General features: G+C 54.8%; 1 protein-coding gene across 3 annotated transcripts; it reads right to left on the bottom strand.

The window, feature by feature from the left end:
- Positions 1-21: 21 nt before the first annotated feature.
- ADGRE5 (adhesion G protein-coupled receptor E5) lies at positions 22-27145 on the bottom strand. Of its 3 annotated transcripts, XM_034945334.3 has the most exons (20): positions 26776-27121; positions 19800-19850; positions 19482-19598; positions 17211-17366; positions 11974-12105; positions 11224-11370; positions 10643-10789; positions 10508-10554; positions 10304-10381; positions 7094-7271; positions 6897-7004; positions 5787-6052; positions 4102-4281; positions 2722-2913; positions 2107-2333; positions 1898-1964; positions 1704-1795; positions 1435-1603; positions 737-838; positions 22-654 (listed from the first exon to the last, which is right to left on the bottom strand). In XM_034945334.3, exons 1-20 carry the CDS (start codon positions 26795-26797, stop codon positions 625-627), a joined length of 2508 nt encoding a protein of 835 aa, XP_034801225.1. In that variant the 5' UTR covers positions 26798-27121; the 3' UTR covers positions 22-624. The 3 variants fall into 3 exon arrangements, with proteins under 3 accessions (XP_034801225.1, XP_034801226.1, XP_034801227.1); XM_034945335.3 differs by lacking the exon at positions 11224-11370 and having other exon boundaries at positions 26776-27145; XM_034945336.3 differs by lacking the exons at positions 11224-11370; positions 11974-12105 and having other exon boundaries at positions 26776-27117.

Raw genomic sequence — 27145 nt, 5'->3', positions numbered from 1 at the left:
CCACCAGCAGGCAAGGCCATCTTCTGTATGCATGTGTTTAATTTTAAGTGTCAACACTGAAAATTTTTAACAGATAAAAACACATTACACAACGTCTACAACCTTCACAACAGTGAGAACCTCCTGCCCGGCCAGGCAGGGCAGGCCTCTGTACCGTGAGCCTCAGGCAGTGGCCCCAAGGGGCCTCGTCATGGGGCCTCTGACATCAGTCTTAGCTTAAGAGGGAAGCTGAGCCCCAGCGCCTAGTCTCTTCAGTTCTGCAGCAAAGACATGAGAGGAAAAGTCCAGGATGGGACAAGCGCCCTTAGTCTGTCCCGAGTATTGGCCACAGGTGCCAGGGCAACATGCTGCATTGCAGCCCTGGGCCAGCCTGTCCCCACCCTAGGTCACGAGGTGGAGCAGAGAGGCAGCCAGCAGCAGGACCAGTGGCTCCGACTCCACCCCACTGGGTGTCCTGGACTTTGGTGCCAGACTATAGCTGCCACTCCCTCCTGGTGGCACACGTGGGGATCAGGGAGGGAGGGTGGAGGGAGCAGAGCGGTGGACGAAGGGAGGATGGATGGTCTTCGTGTACAAAGCTGCTGTGGCCACAGGAGCTGCTGGGCCGTCCAGAACTATGCGCCTTCATATGCCGGACTCTGACGCCCTGAGGGCCTGGAGAGGAGAGCCCAGAGGCCTGAGCCCCGCTAGCCCTGGTGCCTTCCTGCCCACACCCGCCCCAGGCGCAGCCTCTTACCCGGGTCTGATTGTGGCCAGTGCCAGACGTGGTGGAGGTGAATTCTGAGTACTTGCTCCCCCCAGCAACTAGGCAGGCCCACTTCCGGTATTCTTCCCGAACCTGCCGGCCCAGACACCAAGTCAGGGCAGGAGCAGGCCCTGGGACCGTGCACGCTCCTCCCCATGCTCTGCCCTCAGCCCCACCTTCTTGGTGTTTTTGTGTTTTTCTTTTTTTGAGATGGGGTCCCCCTGTCACCCAGGCTGGAGTGTAGTGGCACCATCATAGCTTACTGCAACCTTGAACTCCTGGGCCCAAGTCTCACTGTCACCCAGGCTGGAGTGCAATGGTGCCATCTTGGCCCACTGCACTCCTGGTTCAAATGATTCTCCTGCCTCAGCCTCCCAAGTAGCTGGGACTAGAGGCGTGTGCCACCATGCCTGGCTAATTTTTGTATTTTTAGTAGAGACAGGGTTTCACCATGTTGGCCAGGCTGGTCTTGAATTCCTGACCTCAGGTGATCTGCCCACCTCGGCCTCCCAAACTGTTGGGATTACAGGCGCCTCACCCTGGCTATCTTTGAATTTTTTTGTAAAGACAGCATCTGGTTATGTTGCCCAGGCTGGTCTTGAACTTCTGGGCTCAAGCAATCCTCCCCCCTCAGCCTCCCAAATAGGTGGGAGGATGACAGGCGTGCGCCACTGTGCCCAGGCCCCCACCTTCTTGTTGAGCAGGCAGTGCAGCAGGTAGAGGAAGGCGCCCTGCAGGCAGTTGAGGATGGTAAACACATAGGTCAGCACCAAGCTCCGATCGTCGAAGATGAACAGGCCAAAGACCCAGGTGCAGCCCAACAGGAAGAGCTGCGCGATGGCCGTGATGGTCAGCGCCCTGCGAGGAGCGGGGTAGCAGCGTGGGCCCCCACCTCACCTCCAGCTTCACGCCCCTCACCCTGGCCCCGCCTCCAAGTCCTTCCAGCCTCTCCTCTCACCTCGCCTTCTTTAATTTCTTCATGTCTGGATTGATTTCAGAAAACTTCTGAGTGAGCTTCCAGACGGTAGTCACGAAAATGACAGCATTGCACTGGGCAGGGAGCAGATTGTGGGTTAGAGGGCGAGAGCGATGGTCCAGCAGGGCCTGGGCCTGTGGCGCTCGGGCTTCGGTGGAGGGAGAGTGGGTACTTACCAAAATGATGAAGGTCACAGGTCCCAGAAAGCTCCAGAGGAAGCCCTGCTCAAAGTCCAACCAGCAGCTAGGAGGGAAGGGAGGGGTCCCATCAGTGCCCCAGGAAGCCAGGAGCGGAACGGAGGGCGGCCGGACATTGTGCGTGGCACTGCCTGTGAGCCCCGGGCCCAGCACCCCGCCTTCCTCCTGCCCCATCTCGCTGCACTCACTATCTGGGGCGGCCGTAGCCCTTGCTGTAGATGGCAGCCGAGACGCCCACGATGAGCAGGGGCACGCCATAGCCGATCAGGCAGAGCCAGCGCGTACTCAGGCCCTGGCCTTGGAACACGCGCACCACAAGAAAGTAGAGCTCCAGGCCTTCGAGGCTCATCCAGCAGAAGGCGGCCAGGAAACAGTAGTGCAGCAGCCCGGCCACCAGGCGGCAGCGCAGCCCCACCTGCGGGGCGGGGACGGAGGGACGGAGCGACGTCAGCGCGGGGCGGGGCATGCGGCGCCAGAGCCAGTCGCCTGCCAGGTCCCGAGAGTGGGCGGGACCACAGCCGGAGGGTGGGCGGGTCTGGAGCGGGGGCCAGGTTTCCCCCCAGGGCCCACCCCCAACAACGCTCATAGAAGCGAGCGGGCACTCGGGGTGTGGCAGCTCCAAAGCCAGCGCCCTTTAAAGAGACAACCCGACCCCCCGGTGGGCGGGGCCAGATCCCGGGCAGGGGCGGGGCCTCATACCTCCAGGGCCCGCCTACCCGACTGAGCCTCGGGAGTGGGCGGGGCTAACCCCTCCCAGGCCTCCCTGACCCCAGAGCTCAGGAGGGAGCGGGGCGGGACCTCACCTGGCCGCCTTCGTTCTCGATGCCGGCCAGGAAGATGGTGGAGCCCACGAAGAGGCAGATGCAGAGGTGCAGGTGTATGGTGGTGCGCGAGCCCTGGATGGGCCGCACCAGCAGGAAAGTGAGGATGCACAGCAGCAGGCAGAAGAGTGACAGCGCCAGTCCCACCCTGGTGATCAGGGTCAGCTTCCAGTCCTAGGAGTGGCACTGGGTGCTCAGGGTTCCTTCAGGGCATGAGGCCTTCCTGCCCTCTTTGTGGTCCCTTTGCCCCCCACACATTGACGGGCCCACCTCTCTGACCTCCTCCCTTGTCCCTCCTAGATCTGGCCACACTTACCAGCTGGAAGGGGAGTCTAGGGATTTCACATTTTTGTGCTTGCTGGGCCTTTGGCCTGGACCACAGGCGCCCCCCTTCTCTGCCTGGTTAATTGCAGTTTTCGACAAGGCCCAGCTTAACGATGGATCCTACTGAAGTCACATACAGAAAGTGGTGCTCCAGGCTGGGTGTGGTGGCTCATGCCTCTAATCCTAGCACTTTGAGAGGCTGAGGGGGGCAGATCACCTGAGGTCAGGAGTTCGAGACCAGCCTGCCCAACATAGTGAAACCCCGCCTCTACTAAAAATACAAAAATTAGCGGTGCATGGTGGCATGCACCTGTAATCCCAGCTACTTGGGAGGCTGAGGCAGGAGAATCGCTTGAATCCGGAGGCGGGGGTTGCAGTGAGCCAAGATCACACTACTGCACTCCAGCCTAAGCGATAGAGCAAGACTCTGTCCAAAAAAAAAAAAAAAAAAAGGCCGGGTGCGGTGGCTCACACCTGTAAGCCCAGCACTTCGGGAGGCCGATGTGGGTGGATCACCTGAGGTCAGGAGTTCGAGACTAGCCTGGGCAACATGGTGAAACCCTGTCTCTACTAAAAATACCAAAAATTACTCAGGCATGGTGTTGCACGCCTGTAATCTCGGCTACTCGGGAGGCTAAGGCAGGAGAATCCCTTGAACCTCACTAGCTGAGATTGTGCCACCATACTCCAACCTGGGCGACAGAGACTCCGTCTCAAAACAAAACAAAAAAAAACGGGCAAGTGGTGCCCCCTTGGAATGCTCTCCATGGGGAGCTTTTAGTTGACATCTCACAACTGGTACGGGATGGACAGGCAGAGGAGCAGAGCTAGTGGCTGCCCCCCATGTATAGTTGCTGGGTTGTAGAGAAGAGGCCAAAGGAAGAGGCTGCGAGGGGTGTGACATGGGGACACCTGGGCTGTGCAACCATGCAGATATATCTGAGCAACCAGTAGGGCTCCATGGAGAACTAGCTGCCTGTCTGGTTGCAGCTGGACCTCACTACCTGTGGGCACTTGAGGATGCCTCCAGCTACTTACCTCCACGTCATAATGAGCCATAAGGATCGCAAAGCTGCTCAGGTGGCTGCATTGGCAGGTGGTGCTGCCGTTCTTGCTGCCCAGCACCTGGCAGCCCTCGGTGGCCCAGTGCCCTCCCCTGTCGCTGTCACTCTTCCAGAAGGCACAGAGCAGCTCCTGCCGTGGCCCAGGCATCACGTCCTGTGGGCAGATGGGGGTGGTCAGAAAGGTTGGCCTGGAGCTCACTCTTAGGTCCTGGGCTTGCGCTGAGTCTAAGAGGGCTGCTTTTTACTAGCTGAGTATTGACCGAGCGCCTACTGAATGTAACAGGTTTGGAGACACAGCAGTGAACAGGGCACACACAAGTACCTACCCTTGTGAGGCTGACATAAGAGTGGGAGAGGTGGCCAGGCATAGTGGCTCATGCCTGTAATCCCAGCACTTTGGGAGGCCGAGGCAGGCGGATCACCTGAGGTCAGGAGTTTGAGACCAGCCTGGCCAACATGGCGAAACCCCGTCTCCACTAAAAAATACAAAAATTAGCTGGGCCTGGTGGCAAGCACCTGTAATCCCAGCTACTTAGGAGTCCTGGGCAGGAGAATCGCTTGAACCTGGGAGGTGGAGGTTGCACTGAGCCGAGAATGAGCCACTGCACTCCAGCCTGGATGACAAGAGTGAAACTCCATCTCAAAAAAAAAAAAAAAAAAAGTGGGAGAGGCAGATTATGTCATAAACCTAACGAATAAGTAATGTAGATAGTGCATTAGAAGGTGGCCAGGGATGATGATGGCTCTTGCCTGTAAGTAATTCCAGGACTTTGGGAGGCCAAGGTGGGAGGATCGCTTCAGGCCAGGAGTTTGAGACCAGCTGTGGCAACATAGCAAGACCTCCATCTCCATTAATTTTTTTGTTTTTAATTAACTGGGCATAGTAGTGCACGCTTATAGTCCCAGCTACTCAGGAGGCTGAGGTGGGAGGATCACTGGAGCCCAGGAATTCTAGACCATCCTGGGAAAAATAGTGAGGTCCCTGTCTCTATCAAAAATAAAAAAATTAGCTGGGAGTGGTGGTGCATGCCTGTAGCCTCAGCTACTCAAAACTCTGAGGCTGGAGGAATGGTTGAGTTCAGGAGTTCGAGGTTGCAGTGAGCTATAATCGCGCCACTGCACTCCAGCCTGGGCCACAGAGTGAGACCCTCCTGTCTAAAAATATAAATAAATAAGAAAAGAAAGTCTGGGCGTGGTGGCTCATGCCTGTAATCGCAGTACTTTGAGAGGCCAAGGTGGGCAGATCACCTGAGGTCGGGAGTTTGAGACCAACCTGACCAACATGGAGAAACCCCGTCTCTACTAAAAATACAAAATCAGCCAGGTGTGGTGGCGCATGCCTGTAATCCCATCTACTTGGGAGGCTGAGGCAGGAGAATCGCTTGAACCTGGGAGGCAGAGATTGCAGTGAGCCGAGAACGTGCCACTGCACTCCAGCCTGGACGACAGAGTGAGACTCTGTCTTAAAATAAACAAATTAATTAATTAAATTAAATAAATAAAGGAAATAAATAAGTAATGAGGTTGGGGAAGGCCCAAATCAGAAGGCCAGAAACATAAAAGACCGAGTCACGTCGGGAAAGAGCATCCCAGAGAGAGGCCCAGCATGTGCGAAGGCCCTGGGTTATCTTTGAGGAAGTGAGCAGAGTGAGCAGAGACCTTGGCAGGAGGGTCTCTTCCCGCCTCCCCATTGGAGGACTCAAGGTGGGAGAAGGCGAAAAGGATGGGGGAGTTGAGTTCCTTGGTGTTGTTGTGGCTCAGAAAGATGGAGTTGACGGCAGAGAGGCGTCTGAGTTGGACACCGCGGATGCTGCTTTCATATATCTCCTCCAGTTCGGCTTGCTTCTTGGAATGCAGGTTCAAGGAGGCATTGGCCAGCAATGTCGTCATGTTCCGGATGGAGAGGATGCCCGCCACGGCGGGGCCTGGGGAACAGACACGCTCGCTGCCTACTCCCGTTGTCCTCCTCCCATGCTCTATCCCCCCTCCCAAGATGACCCAGCTCAGGCTCAGCCAGTCCACCACGATGACGCCAGGAGCCCCTCCCGATGAGTCAGTTTCTAGTTGTTCCTTGTTTTTTTTTTTTTTTTTGAGACGGAGTTTCGCTCTTTCGCCCAGGCTGGAGTGCAGTGGCGTGATCTCAGCTCACTGCAACCTCCACTCCCCAGGTTCAAGCGATTCTTCTGTCTCAGCCTCCCAAGTAGCTGGGATTATAGGCACCTGCCACCACTCCCAGCTAATTTTTGTATTTTTAGTAGAGACGGGGTTTCACCATCTTGGCCAGGCTAGTTTTGAACTCCTGACCTCGGGTGATCCATCTACCTCAGCCTGCCAAAGTGCTAGGGTGCTAGGACTACAGGCATGAGCCACTGCGCCTGGACTTTTTTTTTTTTTTTTAAGACAGGGTCTCACTATGTCGTCCAGGCTGGAGTGCTTTGGCGTGATCATAGCTCACAGCAGCCTTGACCTCCCGGGCTCAATTGATCCTCTTGCTTCAGCCTCCTGAGTAACTGGGACTACAGGCACGTGCTACCACACCTGGCTAATTTTTGTATTTTTTGTAAAGACCGGGTTTCACCATGTTGCCCAGGCTGGTCTTGAACTTCTGAGCTCAAGCGATCTACCCACCTGGGCCTCCCAAAATGCTGGGATTGCAGGCGTGAGCCACCGCACCCAGTCTGTTGTTCCATATTCTGAACCTCACCCTGGCCCCATCCCAGCACCTCCATCTCTCTCCCACGGGCTCCCCCTCCAGACCGCCGCTGCTACCTGGATCCTCGGCTCCAGCTGCCACAGCCCAATTCAGCTTCATGCGTGCGTTGCTCTGACCCATAGTGACGTTCTTGTCCCCCCGCTCCTGGATCATCAGGGTCAGCTCTGAGGGGAGAGGGGCAGTTGTGATTAGGGACCCCAGGTACCAGGTGGGGCCCAGGGTTGGGGCAGGGCAGGCCAGGCCAAGGCCTCACCTGTGTTCGAAGGGGAAACGTAGGTGAAGGGGCCTTTAGGCAGGCTCTTGGCCAGGATCCTCATGATATCTTCAAGGTTTGAGAGCAGCTGGGTGGCTATGAGGTGCCGGACAGGTGGTGCCAGGGCCTCTACGTCTCCAGGAGCTTCCATCAGTTCGTCCACCAATTTGATGACATTCTAGGGGGTGGCGGGTGACAGAATCGCTGGAGCATCAGACCACAGGGGTTGCCTGAAGGACCTGGATGTCACCCCCTACCAGGGGACACACTGGAGACCCACAGGCACAAGGGAATCACTGAGATGATGCAGTAACCAGAAAACAAGCGACGGATTGAGTATTTGCCTGCGTGCACATATGAATCACAGCGCTTAACACTGGTCGGGCACGGGCTGCCTGCCAGGCTCTGTTTTGATTTCCTGTTCTTTTTTCTTTCTTTTTTTGAGACAGGGTCTCAGTCTGTTGCCCAGGCTTGAGTGCAGTGGCATAATCAGCTCACTGCAACCTCCACCTCCCAGACTCAAGCGATCCTCCCACCTCAGCTTTCTGAGTAGCTGGGACTACAGAAGCGTGCCACCACACCCGGCTAAATTTGTAATTTTTTTTTGTTTTGTTTTGAGATGGAGTTTCACTCTTGTCACCCAGGCTGGCGTGCAATGGCACGATCTCGGATCAAAACAAAAAAAGCAAAAAATCATTCCATGTTAAAGTGGTTAATACGTTGGATCTATTAGGTTAAATGCAATCTTAACTTTATTTATTTATTTATCTGAGACTAAGTCTCACTCTGCCTCCCAGGCTGGAGTGCAGTGGCGCGATCTTGGCTCACTGCAACCTCTGACTTCTGGGTTCAAGTGATTCTCCTGCCTCAGCCTCCCTAGTAGCTGGGACTACAGGTGCCCGCCACCATGCCTGGTTAATTTTTTTTGTTATTTTAGAAACGGGTTTTCACCATGTTGGCCAGGCTGGTCTTGAACTCCTGACCTCAGGCGATCTGCCTGCCTCAGCCTCCCAAAGTGTTGGGATTACAGACTTGAGCCACCATGCCCGGCCTGCAATCTTAACTTTAATTTAACTTTATTTTTACTTTATAAAGTGTAGTTATTAGACAACAGGCACGGTGGTGCACGCCTGTACTTCCAGTGCGTTCGGAGGGTGAGGTGGGAGAATCACTTGAACCCAGGATTCAAGACCAGCTTGGGCAACATAGCAAGGCCCCCATCTCTACAAAAAATGAAAAAATGGCTGGGCGCGGTGGCTCACACCTGTAATCCCAGCACTTTGGGAGGCCAAGGTGGGTGGATCACGAGGTCAGGAGATCGAGACCATCCTGGCTAACATGGTGAAATCCCATCTCTACTAAAAAATGCAAAAAATTAGCTGGGCGTGGTGGTGGGCGCCTGTAGTCCCAGCTACTCGGGAGGCTGAGGCAGAATGGCATGAACCCGGGAGGCGGAGCTTGCAGTGAGCCGAGATCGTGCCACTGCACTCCGGCCTGGGCGACAGAGCGAGACTCCGTCTCAAAAAAAAGAAAAAAAAAATGAAAAAATTAGGCACAGTGGCTCACACCTGTAGTCTCAGCTCTTAATACTTGGGAGGCTGAGGAGGGAGGATTGCTTGAGCCCAGGAGGTTGAGAAGGGAGTGAGCTGTGATTGTGCCACTGCACTCCAGCCTGGGTGACAAAACAAGACCGTATCTCTAAAACTAACTAAATAATCTAGCTACTGGAAAAGTTAAAATGATGCTAAGTGGCTCACATCATTTTTCTACTGTGCTAAAAACATATGGGAAAACTGTTTTATTTTTTAAGACAAAATCTTACTCTTGTTGCCCTGGCTGGAGTACAGTGGTGCAATCTTGGCTCACTGCAACCTCTGCCTCCGGGTTCAAGCGAATCTCCTGCCTCAGCCTCCTGAGTAGCTGAGATTACAGGCGTGCACCACCACGCCAGCTAATTTTTGTATTTTTAGTAGAGATGGGGTTTCGCCATGTTGGCCAGGCTGGTCTCAAACTCTTGATCTCTGGTGATCCATGTGCCTCAGCCTCCCAAAGTGCTGGGATTACAGGCGTGAGCCACCGTGCTTGGCCGGGAAAGCTTTTACATAAGGCTTATCATGTGTCAGGCACTGTTCTGAGTCTTACTTCTATTAGTTGATTTACCCTTCACACTGACTATATGAAGGAGGCATTATTTTCATGCCTGTGTTGCCCATGAGGAAACTGGCCAGACACAGTGGCTCACGCCTGTGATCCCAGCATGTTGGGAGGCCGAGGCAGGAGGATCACTTAAGCCCAGGAGTTCGAGACCAGCCTGGGCAACATAGCAAGACCCCCATCTATAAATATATTAAATAAATAAATAAGCCAGGCATGGTGGTACATGCCTTTGGTCCCAGCTACTTGGGAGGCTGAGGTGGGAGGGTCACTTGAGCCTGGGAGATTGAGGCTGCAGTGAGCCATGATCATGTCACAGCCCTCCAGAATGGGCAACAGAGCCAGACCTTGTTTCCAAATAAAAAAAAACGCAAACAAACAAAAAAACACCACAACCCCCAAAACAGATGAGAAAACCGAGGCCCAGAGAGGGCAAGTCACTTGCCTGAGATCACACAGCAAGAAGTGGCAATGGGGGGATTTGAACTTCTGTGGCCCAACTCCAGGTTTTTTTTTTTTTTTTTGAGACAGAGTCTGGCTCTGTCGCCCAGGCTGCAGTGCAGCTGCACGACCTCGGCTCACTGCAAGCTCCACCTCCCAGGTTCACGTCATTCTCCTGCCTCAGCCTGCTGAGTAGCTGGGACTACAGGCGCCTGCCACCACACCCAGCTAATTTTTTTTTGTATTGTTAGTAGAGACGGGGTTTCAGCATGTTAGCCAGGATGGTCTCGATCGCCTGACCGCATGATCTGCCCACCTCGGCCTTCCAAAGTGCTGGGATTACAGGCGTGAGCCACCGTGCCCGGCCTCAACTCCAGGTTCTTAAGTGCTGCACTCTGTTGCCATTATACCTGGTGTGTGTATGTGCATGCGTGTGTCTTCACGTGTCCGGGTGTGTATGTTTGTGCACATACTGTATGTGGTGTGTGTATGTTATGCGCATGTGTGTCTCTGACTAGAGGCCCCTGCTTGGGTTGGGCACTCTCTCTGGCCACATGGAAGCCTCCGCTAGCTGATTCTACACTGTCCTGGGGTCCCCCAGCGTCCTGCCCTTACCTGGATGGTGACCTCGGCTGAGCTTGTCTTGGAGTCTCTGCCCAGGTCCTGGACTTTGTCGAAGAATTGGGAAAGTGTCTGCAGAGAGAGGAGATGTGGGGGTCGGAGAGCCTGGACGGTGGGTGGGAAGTTTAGAACAAGGAGACGGATGCAGTGCTGTGTGGATGGAGTTCCCGCTGCCTCGTCCCTGTGGGGGCCACTCACCTGGCTGTGGACTCCAGGGGGCGGGGTCCAGGTGGAGAAAGTCATATCTGTAGGGAACAAGACAAGCGGCTCATTAGGCGGGAGCGTGTCAGTGTGGGTGTTGGGAGTTGGGGAGCTTCTAGGGCCAGGTCATACCTTCACAGACAGTGTCCTTTTGGTTATTCGGGATTCCGTGTCTGGGCTTCCAGCCTGGGCGGCAGCGGCAGCTGTATGAACCCACGGTGTTGAAGCAGACGGTGGAGCTGTCACACTGATGCTGCCCGGAGCTGCACTCGTCCACATCTGAGGACAGGAAGAAGGGGGTCAGGCCCTGTCCCAGCCTGGAGAGGGTCCTGTCTCCTGTCTGTGCCCCTAGCTCGTTCCTCCCGGCATTAGTGCCCCCCTTGGAGAGGTGGACACTGGGTTATGGAAGCGTGGAGAGGCCTGGGCACAGCAGGTGGGCCCCGTGCAGATGAGCAGGTTATGAATATGGTGAAACGCCTTCCTCCCAGTGAGTCATCAGCTGTTGCCTGGGGTCCCCCTGAGCCTCCCCCCTCAGTACCCCAGCTCCTTCCGGAGGACCCCTGCTCTTTTCTCATCTAGCCTCAGAAGAATGAACAAACGCCTGGCACAGCCGGGCGCCTCCAGCGCTCATTCTGCTTGGTTTGTGTGGGCGCCGTTGAACATGTGATCAGATGTTTGTGGGTCTCTGGGAACGTGGGATCTAAGCTCTCGACCTTCACAGACGGTATTGTTTGGGCCACTGGGGGACCCCGGAATCGGTTGCCAGCCCGGGCGGCAGCAGCACCGATAGCTGCCCACGTTGTTGAGGCAGTGGGTGGAGCTGTGGCACGGGTTTTGTCCGGAGGTGCATTCATTCACATCTGAGGACAAAGCCAGAGGGTCAAACCCTGTCCCTGACCAGCCCGGGCCTGCCCTCCACTCACTGCACCCACTCCCCTATCTTTTCATTGCCTCAGACTGAAGACCATTATTGCACATGCCGCCACTTGGTGACCTTCAACTTCACCTTCAAAGCATCTTATGATGGTCTTCCTACCAGATGGGCACAGCAGGGACCATGGTCCCCAGTTTATAGGAGGTGGAACCAAAAGGGAAACTGAGTCATGGGAGCTAGATTTCCATGACTAAAAACTAAAAACTCTCATCTGCTCCCTCCCTGGTCATAGTGGAGATTCCCCTTCTTAGAACTGGAAGTGACACCTTCTTCCACTCGCACGTGACAGATGAGGAAGGGGTGAGGTCTGGGGGCCCACAAGGGCACTCCAGCCCTGAAGGCCCTACCGCCTCCCTGCCGTGTGGCGGGACCTTCCTGGGAGGTGAATCCTTAGGCAGGGGCTTAGCAGGTCCTTGACCTTGTGGGAACCTGCGGATCTTCTCCCTCCTCCTCGGCTGCTTTGGAGGACCTGCCTCAGCTCCATCCCCAGCTCCCGTCCAGCCTCACGGCATCTTCCTGGGGCCTCTACCTGTGCAGACCTTTGGATCCTCAGGTATGAACTTGAAGCCAGGCAGGCACTGGCAGGTATAGCTGCCAAGGGTGTTGACGCAGGTGCCGTAGCTTTTACAGAGCCTTGGGTTCTGCTGACATTCGTCCACATCTGCAAGAGGAAGGAGAGGGTGAAGGATGCCCGTAGCTGTGAGCAGCTTTCAGGGCTGAGGGTCCGCCATGTTTCCTGGCACAGAAGCATCTGGAAGGCACCACTGTCTCCTCCCTTTTCCAATCCACACAGAGGCATCCTATGGTGAGGGTGGTGGCTCAGGCCTTCTGTTGTCCAGATGTGGCTGGAAGCAGCCAAGTCCTCCCCTTCTCCTCTGCCTTCCTGGGCAGCTCCAAGCTGGGATGTCCCAGCCATCTGTGTCCCAGCCTAAGGATTCCGGGCAAAGGCCAGGGTGGGGCCTTCCTGAGAACCAAATGCAGGGGACATGCCGTGCGCCTGGGCAGGACACGTCTTGATTCCCAACGGTGGCCCTGGGCCTGACTCCCACAGAACGGCCGCTCGCTGGCCAAATTCTCAGCATCCTGGTGGCCCTAGCAGGATGCTGCTCTCCCATCCACACTAGCTCTGAGAGCCCAGCTTCATGGGCATGGACCAAGACCCCTCCCTAAGCCAGTGCCCCCGCGATGCAGGGCAATAGCAGGGGTGGGGAGAGTGAGGGATGATGTGGGACAGGCTAGGGCTGCCCGGACAGTGGGCACCAGGCTGGGGTGAACAGTGGGGGCTGATGTCCAGCCAGGCAGCCCCGAGTCTACAAAGATGCTTTTTTCTGATCCCCAGGAAAGGATCTATGGATATGGAAATAGCAGGATTTGGTGAGAATCCATATCTGAGCAGAACTGGCCGTGAGCGGGGGCCTGTGGCTAGAGAGGGCACAGGTGCCGATGGGTGAGGGGTGGCAGATGTATCTGTCCTCTCATCCCTTGTCATTCCACCAGGGACAGAGACCTGTGGGCCCTGCTGAATGGGGTTCAAGCTTCCATCTCTGTCCTTGAGTGGTCCAGACCAGGACTGACTACAGGAGAGGATCGGGCCTGGGACAATGGTCCCCAGTGACGCTGTCTCTTGCCGGCTAGTCCAGGCTGGAGCCGCTTCCTTCATCCAACCCTCTGAGTGCGTTTTTGTTTTGTTTTTTTTTGGAGACAGCATCTCTCTCTGTTGCCCAGGCTGGAGTGCAATGATGTGATCTCAGCTCACTGCGACCTCTGCCTCCCGGGTTCAAGCGACTCCCCTGCCTCAGCCTCCTGAGTAGCTGGGATTACAGGTGCGTGCCACTGCGCCCGGCTAATTTTTGTATTTTTAGTACAGACAGGGTTGCACCATGTTGGTCAGGCTGCTCTCGAATTCCCGACCTCAAGTGATCCTTCCACCTTGGCCTCCCAAAGTGCTGGGATTCCAGGCATGAGTCACGGCACCCAGCCCTCTGAATCCATTTGTGGGGTCCACGTCACGCTGCCCACACCTGGCCACAGCATTCTCCCAAGCTTTGGTCATTGGAGGTGCGTTCAGGCCCAGGAATTACCAGGGTGGGTTAGGGTGGAGCCTTGGATGGGGAAATGGATGAGGGCTAAACGGCCAGAAAGGTGGTTGGGAGGCATCTTCTCCAAGCAAGGCTGCTGGCTGGAGACAGTTGTCCTGTCCTTGAGATTCCCTCCTCCTGAGTTTCTGGACAGGGTTTTGGGGTTCATTATGGTAGGTGTGGGTGTCAGAGGGGTTCCAGGTATGGCTGAGCTCATGGGAGCCCCGGTGGCAGCAAGTCTCATCCTGGCAGTCCCCGGCGATGGCGGAGAGGATGGATACTGTACTGGAATGTGCCACCACACGCCATGTCATGAGCCCATGAAATATCCTGAGTGCCAGCCCCCTTTTGTTTTATGCAAATAAGATGCCAGATGGGCAGGGGGATGTTCCGAGCTTCCAAAGTGGCCCCCTGTGGAGGGTCCCGAGTCTCAGGGTTGGGACAAAGACGGGTGATCAGGGGTTTAGGATGGCCCTGAGATGCCTGGAGACAGGGGGGTGAGGAGTGGAGGGAGCCGCCCGAGGTCTCTGGCCTGGATGTCACAGGCCCCATGGGCTGTGACACTGGGTGCACGTGTCCTCAGGTGCAATAGCGAAGCCTGGAGTGCCGAGGGTTAAAGGGAGGGGCCCAGGCCCCTCTGAGCTTCTCACCTCTGGTCATAGGTCCTGCTCCAAACCAGCAGGCCGTTGGCTCCATCACCTGCCTTGATGTCCGTGGAGGTCCCTCTTATCACCTCAGCCTTGCTGTCCATGTCTCTGCCCAGCTGCCTGACTGAGTCCCCTTCTCTCAGCCCAGGCCTGTTTCTAACACAGCAACACACCTCCTCCGTAACCACAACCACCATCCCATGCAGGGGGTTCATAGCAGTGGGTGGGCGGCACCCCTAGCCAGAGCACCCTGGGAGGAAACCATGATCACCAAGTACAGCTGTGCAGGTTGCTCACTGCACAAAGGTATTGGGCCAATGAGATGAGCAGGGGCTGAAAACCAGCCCACTCTTTGTTTGTCAAATGTATCCACCGGGAGAGGGGGATCTTTTTCCAGTTCACATGAAGACTCTGTCTCCTTTGGCCAAGTCACATGCACGTGGGGTAACATGATGTCCACTTGCAGGCTGCGGGCCCTTTCTTCTCCCTGTAGTCTTGAGTCTCATCACCTCCCACCTCTGCACCACTCCTCTTCCTGATCTCGGTACCCCGCACTAACTCCCTCTCTTTGAATGAGTCCCAGCTTCCAGCTGCCCACTGCTGGCTCCCATCTGCCCCTGTGAATCCTGGAAGCCCCTCCCCTGCCCAACCAGCTTCCCTGGAAAATAGGCAAAGCCTGGAGTCCCAGTTTCTCCTGGCCTGAGCTGTGGCCTCAAGCAAGACCATAGCAAAGGCTGTGGCCTCTGCGCAGGGGTAGAGCCTTGCAGCTGCTCTCTGATCTCGCACCCTACGGATACCCATCCTGGGGGCGCATCAGATCAGAATTACAATAAAATCCCCATTAGCCATTGCTGATAGAGTGCATTCTACAAGCCAGGAGCTTTTAAGTGATTTTTTTTTTTTTTTTTTTAGATGGAGTCTCGCTCTGTTGCCCAGGCTGGAGTGTAGTGGCGCAATATCGGCTCACTGCAACCTCCGCCTCCCGGGTTCACGCCATTCTCCTGACTCAGCCTCCAGAGTAGCTGGGACTACAGGTGCCGGCCACCATGCCCGGCTAATTTCTTGTGTTTTTAGTAGAGACGGGGTTTCACTGTGTTAGCCAGGATGGTCTCGATCTCCTGACCTCGGGATCCACCCGCCTCGGCCTCCCAAAGTGCTGGGATTACAGGCATGAGCCACCGCGCGTAGCCTTTTTTTTTTTTTTTTGAAATGGAGTCTCGCTCTGTCACCTAGGCTGGAGTGCAGTGCTGTCATCTCGGATCACTGCAACCTCTGCCTTTCAGGTTCAAGCGATTCTCATGCTTTAGCCTCCTGAGTAGCTGGGATTACAGGCATGCACCACCACACCCAGCTAATTTTTGTATTTTTAGTAGAGACAGGGTTTCGCCATGTTGGCCAGGCTGGTCTTGAACTCCTGACCTCAGATGATCCACCTGCCTCGGCCTCCCAGAGTACTAGCATTACAAGTGTGAGCCACTGTGCCCAGCCTGTTAAATACTTTTGTAGGTAAATGCCATTACTCCTCTTTTAGCAAGGTGAAAGTAACTTTAACCTTTTAACAAGGTGAAAGTAATCTGTCCAAGGTCTATATTTAACAAAAGTCAAAGCTACTTTTGTTTTTATCTTTAAAAGATAAGGACTCAGCCTGGGCGTGGTGGCTCACACCTGTAATCCCAGCTACTTGGGAGGCTGAGGCATGAGAATCACTTGAACCCAGGAGGCAGAGGTTGCAGTGAGCCGAGATCACACTACTGCCCTCCAGCCTGGGTGACAGAGTGAGACTCTGTCTCAAAAACAAACAAACAAACAAAACAAATAAAAGATAAGGACTCTTTCTTCCCTTTGTCTATATTTTTGTTTTTGTAGAGATGGGGTCTTGAAATGTTACCCAGGCTGGTCTTGAACTCCCAGACTCAAGTGAAGTGATCCTCCCACCTTGGCCTCCCAAAGTGTTGGGATTACAGGCATGAGCCATGGCACCCAACCTATCTTTTTTTTTTTTTTTTTTTTTCAGACAGAGTCTCACTTTGTCACCTATCACCCAGGCTGGAGTGCAGTGGCGCGATCTTGGCTCACTGCAACCTCCGCCTCCCGAGTTCAAGCGATTCTCCTGCCTCAGCCTCCGGAGTAGCTGGTAGCTGGGATTACAGGCGCGTGCCACCATGTCCGGCTAATTTTTGTATTTTTAGTAGAGACGGGGGTTTCATCATGTTGATCAGGCTGGTCTCAAACTCCTGACGTTGTGATCCGCCCACCTCGGCCTCCCAAAGTGTTGGGATTACAGGTGTGAGCCACTGCGCCCGGCCAGTTCTTTTTTCATTTAATGTTTTTAATTTTTTTAAATCCTGCCTCCAAGAAAGCTTTGGTTTGATTTTTTCTTTTTTAGAGACAGGATCTTGCTCTGTCACTCAGGCTGGAGTGCAGGGGCTTGATCATGGCTCACTGCAGCCTTGACCTCCCAGCCTGAAGCAATCCTCCCACCTCAGCCTCCTGAGTAGCTGGGACTACAGGCGCAGGCCTCTATGCCTGGCTAATTAATTTTTTTTTTTTGGTATTTTTTGTAGAGATGGGGTTTCACCCATTTGCTCATGCTGGTCTCGAACCCCTGGGCTCAAACAATCTACCTGCCTTCGCCTCCCCTTTTATAGGGGTGGGGTCTTGCTATGTTGCTATGGGCTGGTCTTGAACTCCTGGCCTCAAGAGATCCTCCCGCCTCAGCCTCCCAAAGCACTGGAATTACAAGCATGATAACGTTATCACATCTCACATGTGGACAGCGGTTTCTGAATAAGTATCCTGGCCAATGTCATACACTTGGTTATCAGGATTTGGCCCAGGCAGCTGGTCCCAGAGTCAGCCCTTAATCCTCACATCACTCTGCCTCTCTGGGGTGGTGGGGTAGGTACATGTGCACCTGTCCCATCTCAGACCCCAGGCACTGACCCTATAACCAAGGCCCTGCTCTCTGGATGCTGCCAGAATGACTCTTGTGACCCCAAACCTCATGGGTGGAAAGTCAGAGGACGTGGGGTGGTTCTTACCTTGACAGGTGTTCTCGCTCTCATTCTTGAATGTTTTTGCCCCAGAAACAGGCTCATATCCCGGGCTGCACACGCAGTCGTAGCTCCCCTCTGTGTTCCAGCAGTCCGAGAATTTTCCGCATGACACTTTCGACGGTGTTGCACACTCGTTGATGTCTGGAACACAACAGGACAGGGAGTCACCTCCCAAAGATGTGAGTTCTGTCAGGGCAGAGACCCCCATCCTGACTCCCCAACATGGGGCCTGCTGCTTAGTATCTTTTGGAAAAAATCTTAAGTTGCACTGCACAGGCTATGCTGCAGCTGGAGCAAGCCATTCCTGAAGACCACACTTGATCTTAGTTCTCTGGCTGGCATCTTAGATTTGGACACAGTGAACAGTGCTGAGGTGGGGGATGGACAGGAAGCTCCACATCCCCATCCCCAGTCTCTTTGTAGAAATTTAAACCCCATGGCGGCCGGGTGCAGTGGCTCACGCCTGTAATCCCAGCACTTTGGGAGGCTGAGGCAGGTGGATCCCCTGAGGTCAGGAGTTCAAGACCAGCCTGGCCAAGATGGCAAAACCCCATCTCTACTAAAAATACAAAAATTATCTGGGCATGGTGGTGCATGCCTGTAGTCACAGCTACTTAGGAGGCTGAGTCAGGAGGATCGCTTGAACCTAGGAGGTGGAGGTTGCAGTGAGCCGAGATCGGGTCACTGCACTCCAGCCTGGGTGACAGAGTGAGACTCTGTCTCAAAAAAAAAAGGAAAAAAAACCTCATAGCCAGAATGTACCCCCTCCCCAGTCTTAAGGGTAAACTGAGGCACAGACTCCAGATTCCTGAGCACCCAGCTTCTCTCTCTCCAGGAAGCCATGCCTATTCACTTCTTACTTCTCCCCCTTCATATTTTTCCCTTATTTCCTTCCTTCCTTCCTTCCTCCCTCCCTCCCTCCCTCTTCTTTCCCTCCCTCCCTCCCTCTCTCTCTTTTTCTTTTCTTCTCTTTTTTTTTGAGACAGAGTTTCACTCTTGTTGCCCAGGCTGGAGTGCAATGGCACGGTCTTGGCTCACTGCAACTTCCGCCTCCCGGGCTCAAGCGATTCTCCTGCCTCAGCCCCTGGAGTAGCTGGGATTACAAGCATGTGCTCATGGGCCACCACACCCGGCTAATTTTGTATTTTTAGTAGAGATGAGGTTTCTCCATGTTGGTCAGGCTGGTCTCGAACTCCCAACCTCAGGTGATCCGCCCACCTTGGCCTCCCAAACTGCTGGGATTACAGGCGTGAGCCACCGTGCCGGGCCTACTTTTCTTTCTCTTTCTCTCCTTCTCTGTCTCTCTCTCTTTTTTTTTTGAGACAAAGTCTTGCTCTGGTCGCCCAGGCCAGAGTGCAGTGGCGCAATCTCGGCTCACTGCAACATTCACCTCCCAGGTTTAAGCAATTCTCCTGCCTCAGCCTCCCAAGTAGCTGGGATTACAGGTGACCACCACCACTCCCGGCTAATTTTTTGTGTTTTTAGTATAGAGAGGAGGTTTCACCATGTTGGCCAGGCTAGTCTCGAATTCCCAACCTCAAGTGATCTGCCCACCTCGGCCTCCCGAAGTGCTGGGATTACAGGCATGACCCACCATGCCGGGCCTATCTCTCTCCCTCCCTTCCTCCCTTCCTTCCTTCCTGCCTCCTTTCCTCTCCCTCTGCCTCCCCCTCCCCTTCCCCGTCTCCCTCCTCATCCCCCTCCCTTTCCCCCTTCCCCTCCCCTTCCCCCCTCCCTCCCCATCCCCCTCCCCTTCCCCCTTCCCCTCCCCTTCCCCTCCCCTTCCCCATCCCCCTCCCCTTCCCTTCCCCATCCCCCTCCCCTTCACCCTTCCCCTCCCCCCTCCCTCCCCATCCCCCTCCCTTTCCCCCTTCCCCTCCCCTTCTCCCTCCCCCTCCCCCTCTCCCTCTTCCCCTTCCTCTCCCTCTCCCTGAGACAGGATCTCATTCTGTTGCCCAGGCTAGAGTGCAGTGGTGCAATCATAGCTCACTGCAGCCTCAAACTCTTGGGCTCAAATAATCCTCTCCCCTCAGTCTTCTGAGTACTCCTGGCCTCAAAAGATCTGCCCGCCTCAGCCTCCCAAAGTGCTGGGATTACAGGCGTGAGCCACCACGCCTGCCCTCTTTTTCTTTTCTCTGGCCATGATGATAGTCTGGAAGGTAAGGCTGTGGCCCCTCACAACAACCTCTGTCCCCACTGGCTGGGCAATGCCTCATAATCGCGGATGTCCCCTGCGCTGCCCTCAAGCCTCTGTACCGTCACAAGTCTCCGTGGGGGTGGTGATGATCTCAGAAAAAGAGCTGAACCCTGGATTGCAGCGACAGGCGGTGGCATTGACACACGAGGAGTTCTGAGGGCACCACCGGGCACAGCCTGCAAGAGCAGGGAGCACGGTCAGAAGGTGAGGGGCAAGGGGATCCACAAAAAGGGGGCACTGGGGGAGATGGGGCAGGGCGCTGAGTTTCCCGTGCACGAGGCCTCTCTTTCCCTGGGCTGAAGGGGGCTGGGCGGGGGTCCAGGGCCCTCCCCTGGCTCTGGCTGTGGACTGTGCTTTCTGCTTCCCAGCAGACTCACCCCTGGAGTCCTGGGTTTCAGCTCCCGGCAGAGTCAGCCAGACACAGAATGCTGCAACAGAGAAAGGAAAGGGGGTCAGAGGGGATCCCAGGGTGGGAAAGGAGGCGTAAGGGTGATGCATTTTGTGGGAGGAGGATGCTGACCCCTCTCAGGCTCAGATCCTGACGGTCGTTCAGAGTGAGCAGATGTCATGTCCCACTCAGATGCTCAAAGCCAAAGAGTCTGTCACCCTGTTCCCATAGGGGCGAGTTTTTTTGTTTTGTTTTGTTTTGTTTTGTTTTGTTTTGACACAGGCTCCTGCTTGGTCACCCAGGCTGGAGTACAGTGGTGCAATCATATCTCACTGCAGCCTCCAATTCCTAGGCTCAAGAGACCCTCCTGCCTCAGCCTCCCAAGTAGCTGGGACCACAGGTGTGCACTAAATTTTTTTTTCTTTTTGAGACAGTCTTGCTCTGTCGCCCAGGCTGAAGTGCAATGCTGTGATCTTGGCTCACTGCAATCTCTACCTCCTGGGTTCAAGTGATTCTCCTGCTTCAGCCTCCTGAGTAGCTGGGATTACAGGAGTCCGCCACCACACCCGGCTAATTTTTTGTATTTTTACTAGAGACAGGGTTTCACCATATTGGCCAGGCTGGTCTCGAACTCCTGACCTCAGGTGATCTGCCTGTCTCGGCCTCCCAAAGTGCTGGGATTACAGGCGTGAGCCACATTTCCTGACTCAAAATTTTTAAAATAAAATAATTTATCATGCCAGGCCAAAAAATTAAAAATAATTTTTTTTTTTTGAGACGGAATCTCACTCTGTCACCCAGGCTGGAGTGCAGTGGCATGATCTCAGCTCACTGCAAGCTCCGCTTCCTGGGTTCATGCCATTCTCCTGCCTCAGCCTCCCGAGTAGCTGGGACTACAGGCGTCCACCACTACACCCGGCTAATTTTTTGTATTTTTAGTAGAGATGGAGTTTCACTGTGTTAGCCAGGATGGTCTCGATCTCCTGACCTCATGATCCACCCACCTCGGCCTCCCAAAGTGCTGGGGTTACAGGCATGAGCCACTGTGGCCGGCCTAAAAATAATTTAAAAAATTATTTTACAGACAGAGTCTTGCTCTGTTGCCCAGGCTGATCTTGAACTCCTGGCCTCAAGCAATCCTCCCGCCTCAGCCTCCCGAGCTCAGCTTGGGGGCAGAGTTTCAGGAACTGAGGAGTAGGGAAGGGCCATGAGCCTGGTGGGGGTCTCAGCTCCAGCTGCTGCTCTTCTGACCTGGGGTGTGTGGGGAGTGGCTTAGAAAACAGACAGGAGCCAGGCGTCCCCAGTTCAAATCCCAGACAGTGGGCCTCTCTGCCTCAGTTTCCCTCTGTAGAATAGGGATGATGATGGCACCCACTCCCCAGTGTAGTGCGTGTGGGAGTGAACCACATGACTGCTGTCCGCTGTGCCTGAGCATTTACTGCCATCTTCATTTCTTCTTCTTTTATTTATTTATTTATTTATTTATTTTTTTTTTTCTGAGACAGAGTCTCTCTCTGTCGCCCAGGCTGGAGTGCGATGGCACGATCCTGGCTCACTGCAACCTCCACCTCCCGGGTTCAAGCAATTCTTCTGCCTCAGTCTCCAGAGTATCTGGGATTACAGGCACCCGCCACCAAGCCCGGCTGATTTTTTTGTATTTTTGTAGAGACGGGGTTTCACCATGTTGGCCAGGCTGGTCTTGAACTCCCGGCCTCAAGTGATCCTCCCGCCTTGGCCTCCAAAAGTGCTGGGATTACGGGCGTGAGCCACCGTGCCCAGCCTGCCATCTTCATTTCTTTTTTTTTTTTTTTTTTTTTTTGAGACGGAGTCTTGCTCTGTCGCCCAGGCTGGAGTGCAGTGGTGCAAACTTGGCTCACTGCAAGCTCCGCCTCCCGGGTTCACGCCATTCTCCTGTCTCAGCCTCTCGAGTAGCTGGGACCACAGGCTCCCGCCCCCACGCCCAGCTTATTTTTTTGTATTTTTAGTAGAGACAAGGTTTCACCGTGTTAGCCAGGATGGTAGTCTTGATCTCCTGACCTCATGATCCGCCCGCCTCAGCCTCCCAAAGTGCTGGGATTACAGGCGTGAGCCACCGCGCCCAGCCTCTTTTTTTTTTTTTTTTTGAGATGGAGTCTCGCTCTGTTGCCCAGGCTGGAGTGCAGTGGTGCGATCTCTGCTCACTGCAAGCTCCACCTCCCGGGTTCACGCCATTCTCCTGCCTCAGCCTCCAGAGTAGCTGGGACTACTGGCGCCCGCCACCACGCCCGGCTAACTTTTTATATTTTTAGTAGAGAAGGGGTTTCACCATGTTAGCCAGGAGGGTCTCGATCTCCTGACCTCGTGATCCACCTGCCTTGGCCTCCCAAAGTGCTGGCACAAGCCGCCATGCCCGGCCTGCCATCTTCATTTCTTTAGGTAAAAATGAGGGCGTGGTCAGGCACAGTGGCTCATGCCTGTAATCCCAGCACTTTGGGAGGCCGAGGCGGGTGGATCACTTGAGGTCGGGAGTTCGAGACCAGCCTGCCTAATATGGTGAAACCCCCCTCTCTACTGAAAATACAAAAAATTAGCTGGGCGTGGTGGCGGGTGCCTGTTATCCCAGCTACTTGGGAGACTGAGGCTTGAGAATCGCTTGAACTAAGGAGGCAGAGTTGCAGCAAGCCAAGATCACGCCACTGCACTCCAGCCTGAGTGACAAAGCAAGACTCCGTCTCAGAAAAAAAAAAAAAATGACGGTGTTGGATCCCCCAGGCTCTGAGATGCCCTGGACCTCCACGCTTCCTCAGGGACACAGGTGCACACACACCACACCCACAACTGCCACTGGCCCTGGCGGTCTGTCCTGGAACCCAGTGGTGATATTTCACCCCCCGGGCCCCCCTCCCACAGGAAGACGCTGTAGCCGCCTGTTGGGGTGCACGTGGAGTGGCGGTTCCCAGCACTCAGGGGGTTCCCCCTCCCAAAGCATGTCCTGGGGGACCCTCCTCAGGTCACCAGGGGATTCAGAGATGGGGACCTAAGGATCTCCTTGCTGTTCACCAGAGAGATAGAGACAAAGAAGCAGGGGTGGAGAGAAAATAGAGATTAGAGAGAGAGAGAGAGAGACAGACAGAGAGAGAGAAAGAGTCAGAAAGAAAGAGAGACACAGAAAGAGAGACAGAGACACAAAGAGAGAGAGAGACAGAAGGTGGGGGGCTGTGCTCGGTGGTTCACGCCTGTAATCCCAGCACTTTGGGAGGCCGAGGCAGATGGATCACCTGAGGCCAGGAGTGTGAGACCAGCCTGGCCAACATAGTGAAACCCCATCTCTACTAAAAATACAAAAAATTAGCCGGGCATGGTGGCACACGCCTGTAATCCCAGCTATTTGGGAGGTGGAGGCAGGAGAATCGCTTGAACACAGAAGGCAGAGGTTGCAGTGAGCTGAGATCCCACCACTGCATGCCAGCCTGGGCAACAGAGCGAGACTCTCAAAAAAAAAAAAAAAAAAAAAAACGAGCAAGAGTCTCAAAAAAAAAAAAAGAAAAGAAAGAAAAGAAAAGAACAAAGAGAGAGAGAGAGACAGAGAGATAGAGGGACAGGGACAGAGAGGGAGACAGAGAGGAGAAAGGAGACGAGCTGGAGAGAGAGAGGGAGACAGGAGAAAGAAGACAGCTAGAGAAAGAGAAGACAGAGGAGACAGAGACACGGAGAGATAGAGACAGACAGAGAGACAGAAATTACATGGTGATAGAGAGAGGTGGAGAGAGAAACAAGGGGCCCATAGAGAGCAGAAGAGGAAACAGGAGGAGATGGGACAGAGAGAACAGAGAGACAGAGAGATAAACAGTGAGGAAGAAAGAAAACCATGAGAAAGGAGGGTGGATGGAAACAGAGGGGAAGGGCAGGGGAAGGGAGGGCGTTGGGATATGAGCGGCAGGTGGGGCCTGGGGCGGGCTGGGAGGGGACGTCCAGTCCCTGCCGATCTGGGAATACTGGGGACCCCAATAATCCAGGGAGACCTGAAGGGGGGTGTCGGGCAGAGGGATGGGGACCAGGACAACGGCTGGGCATGAGTCACTTCCTGGGCCTAAGGGAAGGAATGACTCACCACTCATTTGCCCCAATTCAACCCTGGAGGGGCTTCCAGGGGAATTTTGGGGTCTGTTATGAGCACAGCTTCAGAGGGTGGGTGTTTGGGGTGCAGATTGGAGGTCCCCGGACCACTCAGCCACTGTGTTCAAATTTAGTACCCCTTAGGTGGGTGGAAGGCAGAGATCCCCACTCCCACCTCCACACTCCTTCCAGCTGGGTTAAACCAAGGCCGAAACCCCCCAGCCCAAGCCCGTACTCCCCACTTCTGTCAGGATTCCCCTCTTCCTCCTCTCTGGCCACAAGGCTTGGCTAGTTCCTCCCTCGGCCAGAACCCAGTTCCTCTTTGCAGAACAGACCACAAAGTGACCTCCCCTGGCAGGACAGGATCTAGGCAGATTCATCTCTAACTCCCAAAGCCCCAGGTAACTCCTTTAAAGCTCAGAACCACTCTAGGAGGCAGGGGCTGTGTTGACGCCCATTCTACAGATAGAGAAACTGAGGCTTGGAGCCCAGAAAAGGATCAGGAGGAATCCAATAAACAGAAGAAGTTGGGGAAGGAGGAATTGAGGGATTGAGGTCCTCAGGGCCCTGGGCAGGGTTCTTTTGTGCCCCATCCCCTCTGCATGGGCTGAGCTGGGTTCTCTACTCCCACCGTGAGGCTACAGGGCCCAGCTGCCTCCATCTGGGGCCTTGGAAGTTGCCCAAACAGAAGCCGGGAGAGAAGCTGCTGTTCTGGTTTGAGTTCCATCTGGTTTGCATTCTCTGGGCTGAGCCCTAAGCAGTCAGTTTCCTGCATTGAGATCCTGGGGTGGGGGGTGGGGCAGTCACCCCTTCTTTAGGCTTCCTCCTAAGGACCCCGAGACAATTCCCCAGACCCACTAGTGTCTTACCAGAATTTAATAATCATCATAATTTATTATTTATTCATTTATTTTGAGACAGGGTCTCACTGTCACCCAGGCTGGAGTGCAGTGGCGTGATCTCAGCTCACTGCAACCTCCACCTCCCAGGTTCAAGCGACTCTCCTACCTCAGGCTCCCGAGTAGCTGGGATTACAGGTGCTTGCCACCACACCCAGGTAATTTTTGTATTTTTAGTAAAGACAGAGTTTCACCATGTTGGCCGGGCTGGTCTCGAACTCCTGACCTCTGGTGATCTGCTGGCCTGGGCCTACCAAAGTGCTGGGATTACAGGTGTGAGCCACTGCACCCGGCCTTATTATTAATTTATTTTTTGAGATAGGATCTTGCTTTGTCACCCAGGCTGGAGTGCAGTGGTGCAAACACAGCTCACTACAGCTTCAACCTCCTGGGCTCAAGGGATCCTCCCACCTCAGCCTCCTGAGCCACTAGGACTACAGGCACACACCACCAAGCCTGACTAATTAAAAAAAATTTTTTTTGGCTGGGCACGGTGGCTCACGCCTGTAATCCCAGCACTTTGGGAGGCGGAGGCGGGTGAATCACCTGAGGTCAGAAGTTTGAGACCAGCCTGGCCATCATGGTGAAACCCCGTCTCTACTAAAAATACAAAAACTAAAACTAAAACAAAAAACTAGCCGGGCATGGTGGCAGGCACCTATAATCCCAGCTACTCGGGGTGGATGGGGGCGAGGCAGGAGAATCGCTTGAACCCAGGAGGCGGAGGTTGCAGTGAGCCGAGATTGCGCCATTGCACTCCGGCCTGGGCGATGAGAGCGAGACTTTGTATCAAAAAAAAAAATTTTTTTTTTTGGTAGAGACAACGTCTCGATATGTTGTTGCCCAGGCTAGTCTCCAGTCCCTGGGCTCAAGAGATCCACCTGCCTCGGCCTCTCAAAGTGCTGGGATTGCAGGTGTGAGCCACTGTGCCCAGCCAACACTTTTAAAATGCTGTTTACCTAATTCTTACTGTGAACCAGGAATAGTTTGTGTCCTAACTCACTCATCCCTTAAAACAATCTAAGATGGAGACGGGTTGTGCTCCATTTTATAGATGAGAAAAGTGAGGCGCAGAGGCTCTCTGACTTGGCCCTGGTGACACAGACAGCCAGGGCGTGGAAGCCCTGGGAAGCCAGGTCTTGGCAACTGCCCCCAACAGGTGTGCCCCCAAGAAACCCAAGGTGGGCTCTTGTCTCTCACTCTCAAGCCAGGGCGGGGTGCTGAGCTGACACCTGCCACTTGGGGCTGGCCCAGGGAAGCTGTGTCCCTGTGGTCCAGGAAGTTCTGGTTTTTGCCCCAAATGTCATTTCTTCACTCTCTTTGTTGCCCCGTTGCTTAGGCAACGAGCTACCCTGATAACCGTTACAGTCACCTTGGGTGGGGCGGGAAAGGGAGTCCCAGGAAGTCACAACAAAAATCAAATTCAAACCCAGAACCAGGCAAAGTCCCTTCGATCCGCAGCTGGGCCCCAGCCAGGTCTGCGGGGAGCAAGAACTGGGGTCTCTGGGGGCTGCCCCTGCTGCTGAGACTGCGAGGGACAAATTGGGGGTACCTTGCAGTGGAGAAGTCCTGGCTTCTAGCTTCCCCACCCCCGCCCATGTCCTTCTATGCGTTATATTAAGCACAGCGGCTCTCAGGGTCCCAGCACTCACTTTTTGCCCCTTTCCTTCCCCCGTGCCTCAGTTTCCCCTCTTAGGGAGCAGATGCCAGACTGGCTCCAGTAGAAAGCTTGAGGATCCCTCCAGGCAGGGTAGCAGGCTCCAAGAGCACCCTGGAGTTCCTGCCGAGGTGTGGGGGTGCCCAAGCACCACCAGCCCCTCTCGCCGTGTGCCCGTGAGTGCCTGCTTGACAATGTGGCTTCCTCTATCGCAGGCCCCACAGACACCAGCGGCGCCTCCCGTTTCTCAGACGCAGCCAAGGGGTCCCGCTAGAGCTTCCTCGCCCCTCCCAGCGGGGCCCCAAAGTACTTACCGAGAAAGACGCGGCCTCCCATGGTTGGAGCTGCCGGCAGGAGCGGCAGGGGAAAGAGTGAGTGGGACAGGGCTGTCCCGTCTCCACAGGCTGGGCAGCTGTGCAGGCTGTCCCGAGGCCAGGACTTTATGAAGGGGGGGGGCGGACAGCCGCTGGCCCAGGGCCCTCCCCGGAACTGGCGGTGCAGCTGGAAGCCAGCAGGAAAGTGCAATAAAAACACAGACCCAGGGGCGCTGCACACACACAAACACACACACACACGTGCACTCACTCAGCAAGAATGAAGTGCAACCTGCTTTCAAAAACCCTCTGCTAGAGTTTCCACCATGTGGCTCTGACGAACCCTTTGGCCTCTGTGTTGGGGCTGGCT

The sequence above is a fragment of the Pan paniscus genome, chromosome 20 (genome assembly GCF_029289425.2).
Source record: "Pan paniscus chromosome 20, NHGRI_mPanPan1-v2.0_pri, whole genome shotgun sequence".
NCBI lineage: Eukaryota > Metazoa > Chordata > Mammalia > Primates > Hominidae > Pan > Pan paniscus.
This window is presented reverse-complemented; position numbering and strand designations above follow the sequence as displayed.